Here is a 24,534-nt window from a genome sequence, read left to right as displayed (position 1 = left end):
ATGGCTAAGTCCAGTTCTTGCACTTCTTTAAATTCCTTTTTCTTGTTTTCTTCCATTCTGTTTACTTCCTACATGATTTCCTCCGAGGCAGAAGCCAATCCCCCAGCGGTGAATGGACTATCATATTCCTTCTATTCACAAACCTGTCCCAACCTTCAAACCATTGTCACAAACCATCTCACAAAGGTCTTCCAACAAACTCATTGGCAAGCTCCGGCCCTACTAGTCATTTTCTTCCACGATTGTTTTGTTCAGGTACCTTTAATTTTGCGTTTAGAGTTTAAGGTTTAGGTTCTTAAATTTTAAATTATTTAAAAGTTTTATTATTTTAATAAATTTTTGGGTTAAATATGTTTTTCGTCCTTTAACTTTTAATGAATTTTGAAATTAGTCTATTTCGAAACTTTGGACCAATTTAGTCTTACATCTTTCGAAATATATGGATTTAGTATTTTTAATCAAATTTTGTTAGGTTTATTTGATGATTCGTATGCATTTCAGGATTGTATTTAAGTTGTTGATACTATTTGACACAATTTTGCTTTAATGTTAAGTAAATACTATTATGAAATGCATTTGAAATGTCAAATAAACTTAATAAAATTTGTTTAAAAAGATTAAATTCACATATTTCAAAAGATGAATGACTAAATTAGATCAAAGTTTCGAAATAGACTAACTCCAAAATTCAGTTAAAGTTAAGAGACCAAAAACATATTTAACTATAAATTTATCATGCTGTATAAGATAAACATCATTAAATTAATATGATCATATATATTAAGAGTGCTAACGTGATGCATATAAAGTTTAAGGTTTAGACTTTGCATACTTGTGTGTCATCCCTAATCATATTTCTTCTGTGTTTGTATGTGACAATAAAAACTTATGACACCAGATTCAATGATAACACCATATCGTAACTTTGAACATGTTTGACAAAAGAACTAAATTTGAAACCTTTTTTTATAGAGAGTGATTAAAATGTGTTGGTATTTGTAGGGATGTGATGGATCTTTGTTACTGGATGGTAATCCAGGTGAAAGGGATGAACCACTGAACAGAGGCATAAGCTCTAAGGCTGTGAAGACCATTGATGAACTAAGAGAGATTGTCCATAAGGAGTGTGGAAGGATCGTTTCATGTGCAGATATCACTGTCTTGGCAGCTCGTGATGCTGTTTTTCTTGTAATCTCATCATCCCTATTATTATTTACTTACTTCTTTTATACCTTTTTCTTTTCCAACATAAAAAATAAAAAGGGTTAAATATATTTTTGGTCTCTTCACTTTCGGTGAATTTTGGAATTAGTCCATTTTAAAACTTCGGACTAATTTAATCCTTCATCTTTCGAAATACGTGAATTTAATCATTTTAATCAAATTTTGTTAAATTTGTTTGATATTTTGTACGTATTTCACGATTATATTTGAATTGTTTATAGTGTTTAACACATTTTTGCTTTAATATTAAGTTAAATACTATTATAAAACGCGCTTAAAATGTCAAATAAACTTAACAAAATTTGATTAAAAGGACTAAATTCATGTATTTCGAAAGATGAATGACTAAATTGGTTTAAAGTTTCAAAATAGACTAATTCCAAAATTTACTAAAAGTTAAGGGACAAAAATATATTTAACCTAGATAAAAAAAATGCTTACCTTATAAGATATTTAGAATTACCCTAAATCTTAGCTTAACTCTTTATAGAAGAATTCATACAAACATGTTTGAGTTTTTTACAGTCTGGAGGCCCCTATTTCAACGTGCCACTTGGAAGAAGAGACAGTCTAAACTTCAGCATTGAAGAAGCAAAGAATCTTCCATTACCCTACAACACCACCGATGTCACACTCAAAACATTCGAATCCAAAAACTTGGATGTTACCGATGTGGTTGCCTTATCAGGTGCACACACCATTGGTCGTGCCCACTGTCACACATTCTACAACAGGGTTTCTCCCCAAGACCCTACCATGGACAAAACCTTAGCCAAACTCCTCAACTCTACTTGCCCTACCACATACTCACGTAACACTTTTCCTTTGGACTTCACAACCCCCCAACTCTTCGATAACAATTACTACATTAACTTGATCAACCACCAAGGTTTGTTCACTTCCGACCAACACTTGTTCACAGACAATAGGACAAAAGGGTTGGTAGAAGCCTTTGCGCTAGATCAAACCTTGTTCTTCCAAAAATTCGCTCATGCTTTTGTAAAGATGAGCCAATTGGGTGTGTTGACTCGAAATCAAGGTGAGATTCGTGCGAAATGTAATGTCGTAAATGATGAGAGATCTGTGGTGAAGTCATTTGTGGATGAGATTGTACAATTACCCAATTGATTTTATTTTGGTTCCGCAGGTTGTTGTTATAGTGTTGTTGTTTGCTTCTTTATGAATGTTTCTTAGGTGAAACTTTTATTGTTTCTTATTTAACGTATATGAATGTAATGAAAAATTACTCAACTTACACTTTATGGATACAAAAATAATTTTAGTTTGTTTATTATTATTTTTATTTTTCTCTCATAAGATAAGTATTTACAAAGAAAGTCCGAAAGAGACTAACTTATATTCATTATTGAAAAGAATTTTATGAATAAATTCAAATCCAATTATACTTCATAATGTTTAGGGCACAAAAAACACCGAGAACACCCAAGTTGTTAGAAAGCTTTAAATTTATCGGGAATGGTATGAATTAAATAATTTTATTGAAATCCTTAAACTAAAGAAATATAAAAATAACTACTCCTAGTGTATTTCTAAATTTCTAAGTTGTAGAAAGGAGCCATCTTCCACCAACCATGAGAGGAGCTTTTGGCCAAAAGCTATGAAGGTGTCTATTATGAGAACAGCTGGACCACTCCATTTAATACAACTATTATACATAAAGTTTTTTTTATTTTAATCTTACATGGTTATCAATTCAAGAATTCAAATTTAAAATTACTAATTACGACTAGTAAACTTCATGCCCCTCTTATAAAAAAACAAAATAGTAAATTATTCTACACTTATTGTTAAAAAAATATTATATTTTACAAGACTTCACAAATTCCCTCTTTTTACAAATTTTTATATGTGAATTTCAATAAAATTATGAAAAGAATAGCAGTGATTCTTACATTTATTATCTCTTAGTATAGTAGTTTTCATAAGTATTATTATTATGATCTTTTATGGGTACATATTTACATGTTCTTGTTCAGATTTTGTAGAAATTTCTCCTAAAATTTGTCTACTTTATTAGGAAAGAAAACATGTGGGGGCATGACCCCATAGCCACCCTCCTTCTATAAATGGTGACCCTTGGTAGGAACTCTGAAATCACACTAACTTAGGTAAACAAAGATGGCTACTTCTTTGCACTCTTTCTTCTTCATTTCTTCCATTCTCTTCACTGCACTACATGTCTCCCAAACACAAGCCAAACCCTCACCAGTAAAGGGACTCTCATATTCTTTCTATTCCAAAACCTGTCCCAAACTTGAAACCATTGTCAGAAACCATCTCAAGAAGGTCTTCAAGAACGACAATGGCCAAGCTCCTGCCTTACTCCGCATTTTCTTCCATGATTGCTTTGTTCAGGTAATTAACTGCAATAACCCAATAAATTGCCATAAAAATGCTATTAGCTATATACAATTCCATAGTATCTTTGTGAGAATTGTTTCCGACGTAAGGCATGCCTTGATCCTTGTGAAAAAAGGTTCCAACAACACTCAAAAAAGAGCACCTTAACCATTTTCATGAACGAAGACCATCAAAGTTGGTTTAATAAAACAAAAATTTTGCAATGGATTTTGAATGTGTAGGGATGTGATGGGTCGGTGCTGCTAGATGGAAGCCCGGGTGAAAGAGACCAACCAGCAAACGGAGGAATAAGAAGTGAGGCTTTGGACACCATTGATGACCTCAGAGCTCTTCTTCATAAGGAGTGTGGAAGAATCGTTTCTTGCGCAGATATCACTGTCTTGGCAGCACGTGATGCTGTTTCTCTTGTAATTTCGACAACCCTCTCACTTCTATTCTATTTTATTCTTTTCTCTCTCCTTATATATATTTATCCCAAAATTATACCTTCACTTTCATTTTTTTATTTTCAATTTTTTACTCTTATTATTTATTTTATGACATGGCTTAATGTTGATTATTGATTCTTTCATAAAAAAAGATACTAATACATTGATCAATAACTCAAACTAAGTCACATCAAAAAATAAAAAGTGGAAGTAAAAAAATGAGAGTCATAACCATTGTCCATATTTATTGGAATTAGAAAAAATTTTGTTTGACACCATTTGATAACTTATATAAAGATAAAATAGTTTTAAAAAAATTAACTTTTATAATTTAAAAAAAATATATATTAAATAATGTCAAATAATAATAAAAAAATAATAGTATCAAAATATCAGTGTTGTATTCATTAGTGTAAACCATCGGTTAAATTCTCAAAAGGTGATTAGCTAAGAAAGATTCCTCTAAATCAATATTATTTTCCCTCTCCAGCTTTAACAATAAAGCACTATTATTTTACTAAAAAAAGTGTTAGTGGTTTTACTTATTATTCATTTTCATCCTTTCATCATTTCACTCTTTCCCATTCTCATCTTTCCTACTTCTACTTATCCATTCTTGGTCTAAAGAAATGTTCCCTCTAACACTAGAGCAATATTATTTTTCTCAAGAGTACAAGTGGGATTAATTATTTAATTCAATTCACACTTTTATTTAGAAGTAATTATGTCCAACAATTCAACACGACTTTAAGAAATGAAGATAATGATGGAGTTGTTATCATTGCCTAGCCCTAATCTATCCGTATATAAACCAAAAAAAAAAAACACACTTTAATCCATCATTCTAACTGTCTTTAGATCATTATATTATACTACTAAAAAATCAAAATAAATAATTGAAAAGTGATTGGAGTGGTGGGTTAAGAGTGGGTAACACTACTAAAATTTTTTATATTACATGAGAATTTTCTTGCAAATTTGTTAAAAAAATTTGCAAGAAAATACTTTTTTCTACTATTTTTTTTAAGAATCTTAATTGACAGATAATTCCTTCATGAGTAATTATTTCTTATAAAATTATAAAATTCGTAAGTATTTCTTACAAAATTTGTTACGAAAAGAGTTTTATACAAAATATTTTGCAAAAACAATTGGCAACAATTTCTTATAATTTTTTTTTTCATAATAAAATTTGTAAGTATTTTTCAAAAAAAAATTCAAAACAAAATTAACAAGAAATATGAGTTTTTTTAGAAGTATAAAAGAAAAACGGATTAAATTTTTCTATTTTGAAGTCATGACTTAGTTAATTGTTAACAGACAGGAGGCCCTGATTATGCAGTGCCACTGGGAAGACGAGACGGTGTAAGCTTCAGCACATCAGGAACAAGTAACCTCCCCAAACCCTTCAACACCACCGGCGCGACGCTCGACGCTTTCGCCGCCAAAAGCTTCGACGCCACCGACGTGGTGGCCTTATCAGGCGCGCACACCTTTGGGCGTGCACACTGCAGCACCTTCTTCAACAGGCTCTCCCCTCTGGACCCCAACATGGACAAAACCCTAGCGAAGCAACTCCAATCCACGTGCCCAAATGCAGATTCCGGCAACACAGCCAACTTGGACATCAGAACTCCCACAGTGTTTGATAACAAATACTACCTCGATTTGATGAACCGTCAGGGAGTGTTCACCTCCGACCAGGACCTGTTGAGTGATAAGAGGACAAAAGGGTTGGTGAATGCTTTCGCTGTTAACCAAACCCTTTTCTTTGAGAAGTTTGTGGATGCTGCTGTGAGGCTGAGTCAGTTGGATGTGCTGACCGGAAACCAGGGTGAGATTCGTGCCAAATGCAACGTCGTGAATAGCAAGAAGTCTGTGTTGGAAGAGGTGCTGCAATTTGTTTATCAGTTTTGAGTGGAACTGTAGTTTGTGATCTGTGCATGTAGTTCATGTTCTGTGACGTTGTCTTTTGTTAACTTTTTAACTGGTGTTTTTAAGGAAATGGATGTCCTGTTTTGCAGATTGTTGTTTTTGTGTTTAATGTATGACTGGTGTTAAGAGAATAAAGAGCATACTTGGTGTCTAACTCACTGGTGTAATGAGAATAATGAGTATGAACTCATTGAAAGTGATGCTTATTTAAGAAAAATAACACTTTGTTGGTTAAAACCATAATCATGATAGAAACTTTAAACTTTCTGTTAAGAAAATTCAATATTTACACCCATGTTTTGTTACAGATTCCAAAATTGGTATAGAACATCTTTATTAATCGGTGTAAACAAATTTTCCTGCATTAATGTACTTTTAATAGGTTAAAATGTAATTATTTTGAGTCAATTAAATCATTTAATGTGATAAGAAATTAATGATTTTATTAAAAATTTGTTACATAAATAGTTTTTGACTATATTTCTATCGACCAATTAAAATGCAATTATTTTCCTAAATCATGATAGCTAGGTAATACAAATTTTCTCTTGTACTAAATCCTGGTCTATTTTAATTTTCTCTTTAAACCTTCAATTCAATAACATATAGCATTCCATCTTTATTTCAATTCTAACGTTTTTGATGGTCAAAATTAAAATTTATTTATTCTTGAAAGCGTAAATACACAATTTCATTTGCATAATGCAGCAACTATATTGTTATAATTAAGACAAATATAGCAATCAAACTTAATGAAAAATGGAAAACACTAAAATACCATCAAAGGCATTTTAATAATCGAAAAAGCTTTTCAACATATATTTCAATGTAGTTAAGGAACAGTGCAACATCATGCCTGTAATTGAAAAAAGAGAGTAAAAAACTCACATTCACCACTATGGTTTTCTTGCACTTGCCTAGGACAATCTGCTAGAAACCATTTTCAGCTCAAATCCTCAAATAGGCTTTCACTGAATGTTGTTTCTTCAAATGATGGTTTTATCTTCAATTTCAATCTCTTCTACCTTCTCTTCTAAATCCCTTTAAATCCACCTTATTTCTTCGTATCGTTAACACGTCTAGGACTTTCTCCTCATTTCTATTTCTTTTAACCACTATATTATCTTGACCGAAGCTCTTTCTATGTCCTTTCTTTTCTCAGAGTAGATATTTTTAAGAGGATTTATTACTTAGACTTGCTTCAAATTAGTTTTGAAAATTAGATAAAGATTTAACTAGAGTTGAATGATGAGTTTGGAGTAAGCATTTCAAATTAACCAGTGTTTTATAGTGTAAAGTTGGTTAACTATATATCTTAATGTAGGATTTAGTTAAAATGCTATAAATTTGATGGTGAATTTGTGTCATTGAATGTAATGATAAGCTATGAAATATGTTATGTTATGAATTTTGCATAATTTATTTTTTATGAAATTTTCACTTCAATGAAAGTGACGGTGAATTAAGTTATCTTTTTTGAGTGATTATTTTTAGGATAATGATTCAATAACTACCGAAATTTGATAATTATGTTATTTCCTGACGTGGAAAGTAATTTTTATTTATTTTTACTTGCAAAAGAGAGTGTGTCACGTGAAGGAAAGAGAAGTTAATTAATGTTAACTTTTTTAAGCCGTGAAAGTGAATGGAAATGGCCAAAAGCAGTTTTGAAAAAAAAAAACCATTCACAGACCATTGAGAATGGTGTTGGAATTCTTCCAAACTCTACCGTGCCTACGAAATCCATATTTTCCTCCATGTAAAATCCACAATGTTGGTCTTCTTCCTTGGAAAATCTCCACACTCCCTACGAAAGCCACCATCTTTGTTCCATTGCGTGGGGGAAGAGAAATGCAAAAAGGAAAACGAGTGGGAGAAAACAAATATGAAGACGCAAAATAGTCACAAGCATCGAAAGGAAGGGTCTGTCACGTAAGGTTAGGGAGAAGTGGTGAAGATGAAAGTGTGAGGAAGAAGACCCCATTTTTCCGAAATCCCCTTTGGAAGTTTTTTCGTTACCATTAAACCCTAAGGGAATGGTGTACAAGTTTATCACCCTAACACCAAACCCCATTTGATATTGATGTGCAAAAAGTAATGGACAGGTCACCATGTAATACACCAAGGGTCACCTATTAATGCAGTCACTGTTATCCTGTGTGTGAAGGGGGCACTTCTAGGCCAATTATTTCATAGGAATTTTTTTTATGAGTAAATATACCTTCCATACATGTTTTTGAGGTAGACAGTATAAATGTTTTAGTTATGGACTTCCTTACAATAGAGCAGTGTGAAAAATGTTCAAGGTAGGTCACCACTTAATAAGTCAATGGTCACCAATAATTCCATGCAGAATTGATAATATATATATATATATATATATATATATAAGTTGGATTTCGTGGACCAATTATCTCACAACAATTTTTATTAGGTTCAATATACGTAGCAGACATGCTTTGAAGGTCATGTGAGTCACTATGAATGATGTACAAGTTTAGCACCCTATCCGCATACCCCATTTGATATTGATGTGCAAAAAGTAATGGACAGGTCAACATGTAATACATCAGGGGTGACCAATTAATGCAACCATTGTTATCATGTGTGTTAGGTGGGAGTTGTGGGTCAATTATTCCATACCAATTTCTATTAGGAGTAAATATGCCTTCTAGACATGTTATTGAGGTCTTCCTACACAATAAACATGTTTCAGTTGTGGACTTCCTTACAGTAGAGCAATGGTGAAACGAATGTGCAAAAAATTCAAGGTAGGTCACCACTTAATAAGTCAGTGGTCACCAGTTATTCTATGCAGAATTGATACATATATATAAGCTGGATTTCGTGGACCAACAATTTTTATTACGTTTAATATACGTTGCAGACATGCTTTGAAGGTCATATAAGTCACTATGAATGTTGTACAAGTTTAGCACCCTAACCGCAGACCCCATTTGATATTGATGTTCATAAAGTAATGGGCATGTCATTACGTAATACATCATGGATGACCGGTTAATGCAACCAGTTATCATGTGTGTTAGGTGGAAGTTGTGGGTCAATTATTCCACACGAATTTCTCTGAGGAGTAAATATACCTTCCATACATGTTATTGAGGTCTTCCTAGACAATAAACATGTTTTAGTTATGAACTTCCTTACAATAGAGCAGTGGTAAAACGAGTGTGCAAAAAGTTCAAGACAGGTCACCACTTAATAAGTCAGTGATCACCAGTTATTCCATGCAGAATATATATATATATATATATATATATATATATATATATATATATATATATAAAAGCTAGATTTTGTGGACTAATTATCTCGCAACAATTTTTATTAAGTTTAATATACATTGCAAACATGCTTTGGAGGTCATGTGACTCATTCTGAATGGTGTATAAGTTTAGCACCTTGACTACATACCCCATTTGATATTGATGTGAAAAAGGTAATGGTCAAGTCACTAAGTAATACATCATGGGTAACCAGTTTATGCAACCACAATTATCATGTGTGTTAGGTGGGAGTTGTGGGTCAATTATTCCACACCAATTTCTTTTAGGAGTAAATATACCTTCCATACATGTTATTGAGGTCTTCCTAGACAGTAAACATGCTTTAGTTGTGGACTTCCTTACAATAGAGAAGTGGTGAAACTAATATGCAAAAAGTTCAAGGCAGGTCACCACTTAATAAGTTAGTGGTCACCAGTTATTCCATGCAGAATATATATATATATATATATATATATATATATATATATATATATATATATATATATATATATATATATATATATATATATATATCTTTGAGTGCCTTATAATTGGAGCTGAAGAGAGAGATTTGTTGCTGGGTTTGGATCTTTTAGGAATAAAGAACAAAACTTTGTAGAAATCTTTTAGTTTCAGTGGACACACTCTCTTTTGCAAATGGTCTGTAAATGATTTCTTTTCAAAATCGTTTTTGGCCATTTCCATTCACTTTCACGGTTTGAAAAAATTAATATTAATTAACTTCTCTTTGACACGCTCTCTTTTGCAAATAAAAAAAATTAGAAATTACTTTCAACATAATAGTAAAATTTGGTAGTTTATATTTTTTAGGGGATAACTTGGTCACTTAGAAAATCACGTCAAAAAAATTGTTTCTTGAAGTTTTTTCATCGAGGGTGGAATTCTTATCATTCAAACACAATTGTTGGTCTATAAGCGATTCTTACTTCCAACGCCGGCGAAGCCCCCTCCTTCTTCGATTCCAGCGAGTGGAGGATTGAAACCCCGCCAACGGGGTCAACGAGAACCACCACGCGTCAGCCGCTGGCCATTCCTCTCTCGCCGCAAGCTCGCCGCCGGTGGAGCTTGTATCTACTCGCTGCGCTGCGACGTCGGAACCCTAGGCTGCCGCGTGCTTCCTCCACCTCCAGAAACCCCTGGAACCACCCCGCTTGAGCTCGCACTCCTCACCGCAGCATCGCAGAGCTGATTCCCTGCTGCCACCGCCTTCAGTCATCTTCACCGTGCAGTTCTGGGTAAATAGAAGATCCCTATGTTTACTTCGATGTTGGTTTTGGTTGGATGAGTGTATTATAAATTTTCTGATTGCTCTATTCTTGCTTTTTCTTGGTTCGTTAGTATCATACCTGTGTTCGATTGAGCAATTGGTTTTTCTGGGCTTGTTTTTATTTGGTATCATTTGGGGTACGTGATGTTATTCTAGGAGAAGTTCTGTTTGCGTGAAAAACAGTGGTGGAGCTGCTATATGAGTGTCCTGGTCTGCGAATGAGTTTGGGTTAGTTTTTTTGGACTATTTCAGTGTTTATTTTCTGATTTGGGGATGAAAATTTAAATGGAGATGATGAAGCTGATGGCTCTATGGTGATTACGCATTTTATTTGGTGCTGGCATTCGAAATTATTGTGCTTATTTGTGTTGAAGAAATTGTATAACCTGTTTGTTTTGATAGGAGTTCAATTTTGTTTGAGTTTAAATCAATTTGAGCTTTGCATGAACCTCTTATATGATATTATCTTCTGGATTGAGTATGAGCTTTGCTGCTGGGTAATTCTGGATTTATTTTCATGATTCACGCGTGTGTGTAACTGTCTAGTATTGAATTTATTGAATCAATTGGAATACTTAAGTTGGAAACCTGTATTGGAGGAAGATTTAAGGTCTGGAGTTTAATTGGGAAGTCATGTAATTATTTAAATGTTGATTTCTAATTACTGAATGCGAGTTAGTGTTAGTTGTTGATGATTAATGTGTTTTATTTGGGACAAGGGATTCCAGCGTCTCTAAGGCTATTTACTCATAATCACTTGGTCGATAGCTTTAGTTTTAATTGGAGTTTGATTGTTGATGGAGTGCACTGCTTTGTTTGGACCGAGTTTTGACCCATCACGTTTTTATATAGAGGTATGCTGAAAATTTTACTGCTGTTTGGGAGTTTTGGGAATAGTCCAAGTGTAAGTCAAAAGTCCCACATTGGATAGGATAGACAAAGTTAAACATTATATAAGATGAAAGACCCATAACACCATTACATTAAAGTTTTGGGTTAAAGTGGTGTCAATATATATATATGTATATATATATATATATATATATACACACACACACATAAGACCAATGTCATATATAATATAGAACCTGTTTTGTTTTTTTGGCCTGTTTTGTTTTGTTTATTTTTTGGGATTGCCAAAGCATACCTGATTTTTGGTTTTTATTTGAACCTGTCACTATTTCTGCACCTGGTTGAACCGTTTTATGCTAGTTGGGAACTTTGGCCTAGCTTGATCTAGGTTCAAATGCATGGCCACAACAATTGGGATTTAGAATTTATGAAATAAAATTCATTCTTTTCTATCACCTTTTTTGTTAGTTTTTTACATACTTTCTGCCAAACATCTTATTTTTACTTTTTTTTTTCTTTTCAATTGTAAGCATGATGTTGCATTGTGCTCAGGCGAACTTGTAAGATTCTTCTTTTTTCAATTTTATTTGTTTTTGGTTGTGAAGAAAATGATTGGCTTTAGAGTTTGTAACAAGAAGAGGAATGACTGTTTCTTTCATGCCTGTCTGTCTCATTTTACTTGAAATAGTTATCTACAATTTGCTGCTCTATAATCTCTTCTTTTTTCTATTTTATTTGTTTTTGGTTGTGAAGAGAATGAGACATTGTCTTTCGAGTTTGTAACAAGAAGAGGAACACCCACACCCACGCCCACACTCTAACTAAAAGTGATTGTGGAAATTTTACATAGTTTTCACACACACACACATACACACATATTAAAACATCTCTTTTTTTTAAAAAAAAAATGTGTTAAAAAAAGATTGTGGAAATTTTATTTCATTTTTTCTTTTACATAGTTTTCATAATCACAGTGTTGTTTCATATGTCTTTGCCAGGAAGGAGTCTCGTGGAATAGGTTATGCTGTCGGCCTGTAGAAGAAGAATTTGCTGTCTACCCAATTCTTGCCCTTTATCCCACCCAAAGCCCCACATCTAATTTATCTCTAAATCCCATAGAGTCCTTGTGGGAATAAAAAGAGCCAACTTTTTTCGAATTCCCTTCTCACTTTTGGCTAATGTTGTTTATTTACAATTTTTCATCTAAAAACGAGCCAGGGGGTATTGCAAGAAATTGAGTGAAGTGTTTTCAAACACAGTGGAAGATAAAAGCATTGGACAATGCGACACATCAAAGCTCGTCGATTTTGCACTCTAATAATCGAAGCAACTCCCAGAACCCCAACCACGAAGCCATTCCTTCCCATAACTCACCGAACGCTTCCCGAACCTCATGGCCAAGATCTGGATTTCATCACCGTCGCTCATAGTCACGTCATCAACTCCAATTGGGAAAAGCTACGACCTTTGTGCCCTGTTCTCACACCCTTCCGTCTCAAACACCTCTTCCTCAAGCTCCAAAATGACCACGTATTGTCCCTCAAACTCTCCCAATGGCTTCTCCAACACCACCCATCCACGCATACCCTCGAAACCCTCTCGTTCCTCCTCCACACTCTGGCCACACATCGCCAATTCAAAACCATCCAAACCATCCTCACAAAAATCCTCTCTTCACACTCTCCTCACACCCTCTTCCACTCCCTCTTACACTCCTATCCTATCTGCAATGCTTCCCCTCTCGTCTTCGATGCCCTCTTCAAAACCTTTGCCCACGCCAGTAAATTTCGCAACGCCACCCTCACTTATACCCTAATGAAGCAATACGGCTTCTCTCTCACTGTTGAATCCTGTAACGCCTTTTTAAGTTCTCTGCTTCGCCTTGGCAGAGCAGATATTGCTCTGTCATTTTACCGGGAGATGTGTCGCACTTATGTTTTGCCTAATGTTTACACTCTTAACATGGTTATTCGCGCTCATTGCATGCTTGGGGAAGTGCAGAAGGGCTTTGAGATTTTCCAGAAGATGGGGGACATGGGCTTGAGTCCTAATGTTGTGTCTTTCAATACTTTGATTTCGGCGTATTGTAGGAAGGGGTTGTTTGGCTTGGCATTCAAGGTTAAATCTTTGATGGGGGATCATGGAGTGCAAGCTAATGTGGTTACTTTTAACACTCTGATTAATGGGTTTTGTAAGGAGAGGAAGTTGCATGAGGCGAATAGGGTTTTCAATGAGATGAAGGTTGCTAATGTGGCTCCCAATGTTGTGACTTATAATATTTTGTTGCATGGGTATGGTCAGGTTGGAGACAGTGAAATGAGTGGGAGGGTTTACGAGGAGATGGTGAGGAGTGGGGTTAAGGCTGATATATTAACTTATAATGCATTGATTTTGGGGCTGTGTAAAGATGGGAAGACAAAGAAGGCGGCAGGGTTTGTAAAGGAGCTTGATAAAGAGAACATGGTTCCCAATGCGAGTACTTTCTCTGCTCTTATTACTGGGCAGTGTGTGAGGAATAATTCTGAGCGTGCCTTTCTTATATATAGGAGCATGGTGAGGAGTGGCTGTAATCCAAATGAACATACTTTTCAGATACTGATATCTGCTTTTTGCAAAAATGAGGACTTTGATGGGGCTGTTCAAGTTTTGAGGGACATGCTGGGTAGATTGATGAAGCCAGATTCCAACACATTATCTGAGCTGTATCATGGACTTAACAAGTGTGGGAAAAACCAGTTGGCATTGGCTTTGTGTAGCGAGATGGAAGCAAGGCGGCTATTGCCGGATGGGTTTGACAAAGAAAAATTATTCATCGTCCATCCTGAAAATGAAAATGAGACAAGTAGCTGAATATTCTCCATTAGGGGTAATTTTGTTCCAAACACTTCAAATACTAGATGTGGACCATATATGTCTCTTCTACGGGAGATACGAATATTAGTTTGTTACATTGTGGTAGACATGTCCCTTGTATTAGATCAAGAACATCAAAAGCGCTTATGGGGTGGAAAGAAATTGACAAGGAGATCCATGTGGCCTAGTAGCATACATTTGAGCTGGTCTATCTTGTGGCTTTGATGATGATAACACTCCAAGAATCACATCCTTGTAAGTTTAGAGATCATAAAAAAATCATACATAGATTCATTAACTCAAACCCTTAACTAACAAAAATATATTTGGAAAAGAACCAAGAATTTGTCTTCAAGTGGACTTACCGGGCTGATATCATCTTTCATCTCCGAGCACACTTTGTTACGCTACTTGTGAGTATCTCATCTCATTTGGTTAACAAATGATAACCAAATCCATTTATTTTTTATCTTTTCCTCTTCTTTGAGATTTAAAATCGTAATGTTGCACTTGCTCTTTTCAGGGATTTATCAAACAATAGTTCAAGCGGGCCAGTACCTGATTTTCTGACACAACTGCAATCACTTGAAGTCTTGTAAGTTAAAGGGGTTTCATATTTGTGCTGTTTTTGCATAAACTTTGGTTGCAGAAACTTTGGTAATAACAACCTTACTGGTTCAGTTCCGAGCGGAATTATTGATAGATCAAAGGAAGGTTCACTATCTTTGAGGTAAGTCTCAATCTTGTGCTTAAAATCCTTGAACCATATGATTATAATTTAATTTCTTAACACACCATTGGATTGTTATACTCGAGAATTCGAAAGTAGCAACCGGAAGATTTAATTAAAGAATTCTAGACTCAATACAGAATTTAAAGTATATATATATATATATATATATATATATATATATATATATATATATATATATATATCAACATTTTTTCAAATGAACTACGTATCCTGTTTCTATTGAGAATATGTATGAGTAAGGTCAATAATGTTGGGGGTCAATCATTTTCAAACGAGGTGGATTGTTATTCCATTCGAGAGGCACTTGACTCGTATTGTCTCTCTTCCCACCTTGCATCGCAAGTTCAGCTTCCTCGTCCTTGGCACCAATTTCTTATTAACATATTGATGTTCCTTGACCACCGTGTCAATTTGAGGGGATGTTAGGCAATGGGTTCGCTGGACCATTATTATTATTTTCCTTAAAAGCTACTTCTCCAATATATTCATATTTATAATAATTGAATATATTTAGGATTTCTAATTTAGGTTGTAAAAATTAGGAACTATGATTAATTATCATTAATAGTGCTAAATGCTATGTATTATTTAAGAAGATGAATAGAGAAAAGAAAGAGGAAACGAGAGAAAAGCCATATTTCTGACATCAACATCTCTCAATTCTCGTATGTAAAACTCTAGTTCCCTTCTCCTTTCTTTTTTTCAGTACTCTTTTAGGTTTCGTGGATTGTAATAATTGATTAATAATAGTTCAGTCAAATCTTCAGGATAATGACGGGGACTTCACCTGTTTGTTATTTGCAAGCAGAAGAGAGATAGCCCCGACAAAGTTATGCCTATGTTCGCCTATTATGTCCTCGATGGTTTCATTTACCATGCTCCGCAACTCTAACGATTTTGCTGCCACAATTCTGAGTTCTTGCTCTGTGTGTTACGTGTTTTCTATTATTTTTATCTTAGGGAGAATTCTCTCTGTGAATAACTTGCTTGCATGACATTAAAAAGGAATGGACGTCTGTGATCCTATGGTATTTATCAATAGAAACATCAGAGAACTTTTATTATCTTGTGGGGGTTTAAAACCTTTCTTTTCCTTTTTGTGCAGGATATTTAATGAAGGGTTATCTTGGGTCATGTTATTATTTAAAAAAAAAAATATTTATCTACGGTTTAGTAATTACCTTTTGTGTTATGATTTCTCTTTAAGGGTGTTTTATGCTATTTAGACTTTTTTGCGTAATTGGTGATTTCTTTTTTCTGAGAATATCTGAACATGAACCAAAGGAGCTCTCCACCTAGAGGAGTATTTTAGGTTTGTTTGATGGGGATTAACTTGCCAAGAGCAGTAAAATTCGTGGTTATTTTGTTAATCAAGGAGTACTCTGACAAGAGGAGTACTCGTGGTTGGCCATCGTATATCATTGTGAAAATTAGAGAAAGTTCTTTTCAATCCTGAAACATAACATTTTGTATTTTGCTCGAAGCTGTATTAGTTGTATTATCTGCTTTTAGTGTTCAGGTTCGGTGTTTTGAACAGGCAACACTACAGTTTTATACTTTTAAGGCCTTATTCTTCAATTTTAGTGCAGTTTACTAGTTTTTCTTTTAGTCAATTTTTATTATTATGGGAGAGATTTGGTGCCCAATACTGGTTGTGTCACTGGTCTTGCAGGGAAGGGGCCTTTGTTACATCTAATCTAATAGGCATTTACTACAGCTGCCTCCAAGTTGGAGAAGATTGGATATGGTAAGTGCAGAATCTAAGGTTCAAGTATCAAATGCAGGGACCCCAAGAATATAATTCTTTAACGCTTTTGAAGTTTGCTAAATTCTAGAAATATAATCATAAAAAATCAAGTCAGTCACTTAATGTTATTTTCTTTAATATTTTGCTATTTTTACATTTCGTCAAGAGAATTACATCTAATTTAAAATGTAATGTATGTATCTTGTTCCAAAGAATTAACATGTGAGTGTATTTTATATATATATATGGAAAATGATATTCTAACTCCCAAATTTTGACCTCTTCTCTTACTCCCTGACTTGGCAGCTGATATGTATTTAATTTTTTAATTTGTGTTTTGTTTTGCAAAGACACTGTGGCAGCGGGTGAAAAGCGAAGGGAGAAAATGTTCGTCTATCCTGCAGACATGTGTGGAATGTATATTGAACATGATAAAAATTAGTGAGAGAGAATTGGTTCATAAAATTCAATTCACATATATGTAAACTTTAGATTGAAATACTGGTGACCAATGACATATTAATTAGTGACATGCCCAATACCTTTTGAATAGTAGTATAACTACTGCTCTATTTTAAGAAAGTCCACATGTAAATCATTTATAGTGTATTAGAAGACCTTAACAACATGTATGAAAGGTATATGTAATCCGAATAAAAATTATTCTAGGATAATTAGTCCACAACACTCACCTCACAGACATGATAAATGTGGATTCGTTAACTACTGAGCACTGATGTATTACATGGTGACCTGTCCATTACGTTTTGCACAAAAATATGAATTGTGGCCTGTCGTTAGGGACTGAGCATGTAAACCAGTTACAATGAATTACATGACCTTCCTAACATGTGTGGAAGGTATATTGAACATAATAAAAATTGGTGGGAGAGAATTGGTCCACAAAATTCAGTTCACATATATGTAAACTCGAGATTGAAATACTGGTGACCATTGCTGGTGACCTGCCCAATACTTTTTGAATAGTAGTATAACCACTGCTCTATTTTAAGAAAGTCCACATGTAAACCATTTATAGAAGACCTTAACAACATGTATGAAAGGTATATTTAATCCTAATAAAATTTGTTCTAGGATAATTGGTCCACAACACTCACCTCACAGACATGATAAATGTGGATTCGTTAACTACTGAGCACTGATGTATTACATGGTGACCTGTCCATTACGTTTTGCACAAAAATATGAATTGTGGCCTGTCGTTAGGGACTGAGCATGTAAACCAGTTACAATGAATTACATGACCTTCCTAACATGTGTGGAAGGTATATTGAACATAATAAAAATTGGTGGGAGAGAATTGGTCCATAAAATTTAGTTCACATATATGTAAACTTTGGATTGAATTATTGGTGACTATTGACATATTAACTGGTGACCTGCCCATACTTTTTGAATAACAGTACAACTATTGCTTTTTTTTAAGGAAGTTTAAATGTAAATCATTTTTAGTGTATTAAATGACCTCAGTAACATGTATGAAAGGTATATTGAACATAATAAAAATTGCTCTGACTTAATTGGTCCACAATTCGCACTTCACAAACATCATATGAACTGGATTCATTAACTACTTACCACTGACATATTAAATGGTGACCTATTTATTACATTTTGCACAACAATATGATCTATTGTAAGGGACTGATCCCCTAAACCAGTTTTACTGGATTGCTGACCACAAAAATATTCTGCAATGAATCTAATCAGTGATAAACAATTATAAAAAACAATTTCCTATATCCACCTCAATCTAGTTTTATAAACCAAAAACTATATCCCAAGAAAAAGAGAGAGTCAATAACAGTAACTACAATTGTCCGTAAATCAACGACAATTTTATAAGTTGTAATAAATACAATTGTTTTAAAACTAAAATATGTAGTGCACGAAGGTGACGGGCATGGAGTGGTCGTTGATGACTTGGACACATTTGTCGGTCTTCACATCCCAAACCCTAATGCTCTCGTCCAATGACCCGAACACAATGTAGCTTGATTAGGGACTGAAATTCAAACAGAAGACCGCGATAGAGTGGTCGCAAAGGATCTTCATGCAATCGCCCCTGGTGGCGCCCCAGATGCAGATGGTGTAGTCTTCAGAGGCATAATAGATATAGTGAGAGTCTAAGGACCAGGCCAAGTCGGAGATGCCCTCGGAGTGGCCAACGAGGTAGTGGAGGAGGGAGAGCGTGGCAGATGACCAGATGATTAGGGTTTTGTCGAGGCTAATAGCGTCCTGTTGTTCGAAAACTTCACACACAACACAACGTTTTCATGGACGGTTAGGGTTTTCAAGTGACGATACAATTTGTAGGTTTGGTTGTCGCCGCTGCCGCCAACATCACTGTCGATCGCAATCATCGCCATTGAGAAACTTGCTGAATTTCGAAAGCAATCTCGTACTTCAAAATTGCTAACTAACACAACTCTTACCTACCATACCTTAATATCGAAAATGGAAGCACTTTAACTAAGTGATAGTTGGAAATGGGCATAATCAAATTTCGTCTTCTCCACCTTTGTTCGTGTTCTACAGAAGAGAGAAACCCTAATTGTTTGTTTGGGTGTGGTCTGCGGGATAGAAGAACCCTTTCTCCCTTAGCTTTTCACATGTTGCCAAAGTGTCTTTATAAAACAAAACACAAATTAAAAAATTAAATACACATCAGCTGCCATGTCAGGAAGTAAGAGAAAGAGTCAAAAATTGAGAGTTAGAATATCATTTTCATATATATATATATATATATATATGCAACACAAAATAGGGTTATAGTTAGTTTAAAATTAAAAGGAAACTTCTTTGTTATTTTTAAACCAACTCCTGATTCTAATCTTATTTTTAACGCTTAGTAAAAATTAAATATGAATCTACTGTATTTTAATAATATAGTTAGAGTTTGTTTGAAGAAATTCTAGAAATATTTAATAAATATATCACTATAATATTTATATAAAAATTAAATTTAATCTTAATTTGGAAAAATATTTAATTGTTTAATTTTAAAAAAATTGAAACTGAATTGAATAAAAATAATATAGGAATTTAATTGAATATAAAATAATGATATGGGACTGTCAAATGCTGACGTGGTTGAGACTGTCTCTGACATATCGCTAGCTTCACTAGCGCAAACGCTAACGGCCAAAACGCTTTGCGAGATAGGTCATCCTTGCGAGTCACAGGGTTTTATATTTCTCTTTCTTTGTCATTTAGCTTAAGTTGGGAACCACTATGCCCCATTGAGAATGCCATTGCACAATTTGGTTTCTTCTTGCACGCTTGTCAGAATAGTCTCTGAGATTTTGAATGTCATTGGAGCCAATGGCATTATCATCTTCTTCCTAATCGTAAACAAAGGCATTGTGAACAAAGTCAGTGGTGACAATGGTACTCGTTGAGGTGCTTGGTACTCGTTGAGAGTTTCCTTTTTATTGTTTTTTTTTTGTTGTATGTGAAATTTTAGGTCTCAATGAATACTTGCTTGTTGTGTTTGGATATATTTTTTATTCTTTATTTTTAGGGAAGAAGCTTTGAATTTCTTACGATTACTTTTTGCTTTTATGCAAGTTAGGTTATGTGTGAATTTCAATTGCTGCAACTGATGTTGAAAAATCATCTTATTGATTTAAACATTTATGCTTGAATGTGAGTGATGAGAACGAGATGAAGAAAATTGGAGGGGAGAATGAATACAAATGAGTGAAATACTTTTTGTATCAGTTATGGACTTAATTGGTATAAAAAGTGACACTTTCTATCTTGTTTATATCTTTATTAGTGATCTGTCTTCACTAGTCATATTTAGGCTGATTAATCATATTGAATCATAAATTTTTTTTACCAATCGGGTGTTTCGATCTGCATGTTATACTATCAATCATTCGATCAATTTAGAAGACTTATTTGACCAACATGTTCATACCATACGATTAGTATCTTAAAATAAAACTTTATCCATGAAATTGAATTGATTTTGATGTAAAAAATTTATTTAGACTTGTCTACTTTTATAATTTTATATTCATAAATCGCTTTAATGGGTGATTTTATCAAATATTTATAATTTAACATTTTTTTATTATTATGTGATCTAATAAATATTTTTGCCAACCTTTAGTTATTATAGTTTTTTTCAATAATAATAATAGTACACATTACTTCAACTTTGAGAAGTACAAAATCCGAGGCTATAAAAATGAAAAAGAGTGCAATTAACCTTTGTAAGTGCACATTTATGTGAGGAAGCGATACTCACGAATCATTGCGGCAACGACTTCCGATATTATACATGTAGTAATTTTCTCTATTCATTTATTCACTAGAAATTTCAATATCTTTTAAGGTATTATATTATAATTTTTAATTAAGTTTTTTTTTTCCTTAGTTGTAGGGTCGATAACCAAAAATAGTTTTTCCTTCTTGTAATCTACTACCATTTGCAAAAAAAATCATGCCATAGGTAATTTTTTTAAGAAATACATAAATATTCATAAAATTTATTTACAACTTTAAAGAAAAAAAAAACATATATCACTATAAGAAGTTAATACAAATTTAAATTTTAGTGCCAAAAAGTTAATAGTTGTTATAGTGACTAATTTAAATACAAATTTACAAAATAAAATATTATTGATTATTAAAATAGTCATTATTATGAATAAAAATTATAATTTATCGTTAAATTGGACACTAACTAATTAAAGACTAATTTAAAAACGAATTTTTTTAATAGGAAAAATTTTAGTAACTAAAACATTGGTAGCTAAAATTTAGAAATCAATTTAGAGATTAATGGTAATTTTTTATTCTAATAATTGTTTATTTTGTAAATTTGTATCTAAATCGATTACAATTAACAATTTTTGATCACTAGAATTGGTTGTCAATGTAACTTTTTTTTTGTAATGTATTAACTTCTACAAATTAGTTTATATATATAAATTAATATGTTCTTAACTTATACGAATTCACGAATACTATAACTAGCATGAAATGATATGATATTAATTATTTATACTATGGATTGATATAAAACCTTCGATGAGGCAGTTTAAATAGCTCACGGTATTATTAAAACAACTGTCATTAGTGACACTAAGTAAAATTATCAAAAATGACATGTACAATCTTAAGATTTTTCCAAAATATAATTAAGCTTATATATACAAGTTGCTTTTTTTCAGACGCTTAAGTTACTTCATATTACAATGGTGAACCTGTTGACAACGATAAATCAATCACGACAAAGATTATATATATATTTTTTAAATTGTTTTAAAACAAAAACCAATGTGCTATTAGGTTGTTTAGCCCGTGAAGTTGGTTTCCAATTAATTAAATTAATGATACCATTACTATATAGTTATATAATGTTTCCAATTAATTATTTTTCTTCTATATAAAACATACGTGGCCATTTTGGAAGTTTAAACCAAACATGAATGAGAATCTTGCACACGATCTAGATAATTATAGTGGGTAAAAAAATTTAAAAAAAAAATCATTTTGAAAGAAAATTATAATATGCAAACTAAAAAGGCCAAATATGATTTATTTATCTATTTAGCAACATATACACAATAAATATGCTTATTATTATAACGTTGCTTTGAGAGCTGAATAGAAAACGAACACGTTCATGAAATTTGTCAACTTAATTATTATGACTTGGTGGTTCTGTTGTTGGTGGTGCATAATCCACTGAAACCAGAGCTTCTTCATTGTCTTTAAGTTTCTGTTCTTTCTCAAGATTTTCTTGACCAAGATGAGTAGCATGAATTCCAAAAGGGTTTGTTCTTAGACCTTTTGCATGCACTATATCAACATAAACAAGATTAGGTTAGAGAAATAATATCCACATAGAGAAAGTAACCAATGAGAATGGTTTAGAAGTTGCATAAAGTTATGGTTAATGTAAGGAACAAAATAAAAGTAAAAAAAGAAGAAGAAAGAAAGAAAGAAAAATTATACCTCCATTAGAAGATGATGAAAAGTAGAATATAACCATGAATGTTATTAGAAGGAAAAGTTTTGATAAAGCTTTCATGTTTGTCTTCAAATAGCTTCTCTAACTCAAAACTTAATTATAGATTTTATGCTTTGGATAAGCTTTGGTAGATCTTGCGGATGGCACACACCAATGAATTACAAAGTTCTTAATCCAAGAAATTAATAGTGTTGTATTTATAGGGTTGGAATCTACGTATTAATACAGCATATTTGCAAGAATTTATAACACGTGTTATTAGATGATATCTCAGTCCCAAAAGCCAGAAATAAATGGAATTTGAATCTGTGTGTTTTTGTTATATTAAAGAAAAGGTTAAAGTTATAAAAGTTTTAACTTTTATAAGAATAAAAAACCTATATATTGTGTTTGTAAGCTGTCTTTTAAAATGCTTCAAAAGCATGATTAGATATTTAAAAAAATAAGTCCAGTGGCTAAAAATTGTTAATCACGACCAATTTAGATGTTCAGTTACAGAATAAAAAATCATTGGTTACTAAAATTATCATTATTATAAATAAAAAATTATAATTTTTCTATAAATTAGTTTCCAAAATTTAGTTACCAAAGTTTTAACTATCAAAGAAAATTGGTCACTAAACATGAACTACTAAGGTTTTTGCTACTAAGGATTTCTTTTTCTAAATTAGTCTCTTTGTGACTAATTTAACGACCAATTATAATTTTTTTATTCATAATAGTAACTATTTTAGTAACCAATAATTTTTTATTTCGTAAATTGGTTATTATAGTGACCAATAACTTTTAATCACTAAAATTAGTTGTTAATGACATATTTTCTTATAGTTTGTACTAATATTATCGATAAAAAAAAATTAATTTACATTATATAAGGAAAAAGAAATTTCACCTTATAATTTTGAAAGAATAAGTTAAGTTTTATTTCCTATTAATATGATATCAAATTCTATCATTTATTGAACTTAATTTAACATCAATAAAAAAGGATTTATGTTAAAGCACTTCTTAATTGGAAGCGTGGTAAGAAAAAATAGGTCTTTTTGAAGCACTAGTGTAACGTCCCATTTAATTTAATGCGCAAAATTAAATGAAACGTCACACAGAGATAACAATATAGCGTAGTCCTGGGGTCCTTAACACAACCCCTACAAACCGGGCACACCACGATGCCAAAGGAAATCTAAATAAAAGTCTAACAAAAGAGAAAAGGGTAGCAAGGCGTAAAACAATACATGGGCCATAGCCCTAACGAAATTCATGAAGGAAAGAAATATAAAATCCAGCCCAGATGGCTAAGCAGCGGAATCGCCATTTCCTTGCTGACCACGGGAACCTCGCCCATCTGCTCCCATCAATTAAATTGATGATCATCGCAAGAAAGGATAGCCACATACAAGACAACCATACAACAAACAGGGTAAGCTAGAGCCAACAACATTCTCATCATACAGTCAAATATATTTTCACCATTCAATATCCATACAACAACCAAGCATGTTATGACTTTCAATCGATACACTACGATGCGACTCGACTCATCCGGATACGTATAACCTGGTCGGATTCAGCGGATGCTTGCACTTGTGGTGGATACCTCTGCTCACCCCCGAGCTGCTCACCCCCGAGCTATGTGTTACAAGTGTTACAATGAATCAATTTTCCCTCACCACAAGGTTAGCCCTTAATGAATTTCGGGCCTCCTGCTACTCTCACCACAGGAGTCAGTCCGCTCTAAGTGAGACTAACTGACTCTTTAAAGTGTCAGGATGCAACC

General features: G+C 33.2%; 3 protein-coding genes and 1 pseudogene across 9 annotated transcripts; 3 read left to right on the top strand and 1 right to left on the bottom strand.

The window, feature by feature from the left end:
• LOC114180365 (peroxidase 12-like) lies at nucleotides 1–2,392 on the top strand. Its single transcript, XM_028066668.2, has 3 exons — nucleotides 1–255; nucleotides 1,003–1,188; nucleotides 1,750–2,392. The coding sequence occupies exons 1-3, from the start codon at nucleotides 1–3 to the stop codon at nucleotides 2,350–2,352; spliced, it is 1,044 nt and encodes a 347-aa protein (XP_027922469.1). The 3' UTR covers nucleotides 2,353–2,392.
• A 936-nt stretch (nucleotides 2,393–3,328) lies between these two features.
• Nucleotides 3,329–6,123, top strand: LOC114181380 (peroxidase 12-like). The gene is made up of 3 exons (XM_028067820.2): nucleotides 3,329–3,600; nucleotides 3,828–4,013; nucleotides 5,355–6,123. The coding sequence occupies exons 1-3, from the start codon at nucleotides 3,364–3,366 to the stop codon at nucleotides 5,949–5,951; spliced, it is 1,020 nt and encodes a 339-aa protein (XP_027923621.1). The 5' UTR covers nucleotides 3,329–3,363; the 3' UTR covers nucleotides 5,952–6,123.
• Nucleotides 6,124–10,105: 3,982 nt separating this feature from the next.
• On the top strand, nucleotides 10,106–17,279 carry LOC114181374 (Tetratricopeptide repeat (TPR)-like superfamily protein). 7 transcript variants are annotated; one of them, XM_085672535.1, is made up of 7 exons: nucleotides 10,106–10,509; nucleotides 12,392–14,501; nucleotides 14,582–14,659; nucleotides 14,770–14,841; nucleotides 14,928–14,976; nucleotides 16,673–16,747; nucleotides 17,098–17,279. In XM_085672535.1, exon 2 carries the CDS (start codon nucleotides 12,675–12,677, stop codon nucleotides 14,241–14,243), a length of 1,569 nt encoding a protein of 522 aa, XP_085528661.1. In that variant the 5' UTR covers nucleotides 10,106–10,509; nucleotides 12,392–12,674; the 3' UTR covers nucleotides 14,244–14,501; nucleotides 14,582–14,659; nucleotides 14,770–14,841; nucleotides 14,928–14,976; nucleotides 16,673–16,747; nucleotides 17,098–17,279. The 7 variants fall into 7 exon arrangements, with proteins under 7 accessions (XP_085528661.1, XP_085528657.1, XP_027923612.1 ...); XM_085672531.1 differs by having other exon boundaries at nucleotides 14,770–14,976; XM_028067811.2 differs by having other exon boundaries at nucleotides 12,392–14,659.
• Nucleotides 17,280–18,574: 1,295 nt separating this feature from the next.
• Nucleotides 18,575–19,438, bottom strand: LOC146887142 (uncharacterized; annotated as a pseudogene).
• Between the last annotated feature and the right edge of the window lie 5,096 nt (nucleotides 19,439–24,534).

This window comes from Vigna unguiculata, chromosome 4 (genome assembly GCF_037176805.1).
Source record: "Vigna unguiculata cultivar grain cowpea cultivar isolate G323 ecotype 2 chromosome 4, ASM3717680v1, whole genome shotgun sequence".
In the NCBI taxonomy this organism is placed as follows: Eukaryota; Viridiplantae; Streptophyta; class Magnoliopsida; order Fabales; family Fabaceae; genus Vigna; species Vigna unguiculata.
This window is presented reverse-complemented; position numbering and strand designations above follow the sequence as displayed.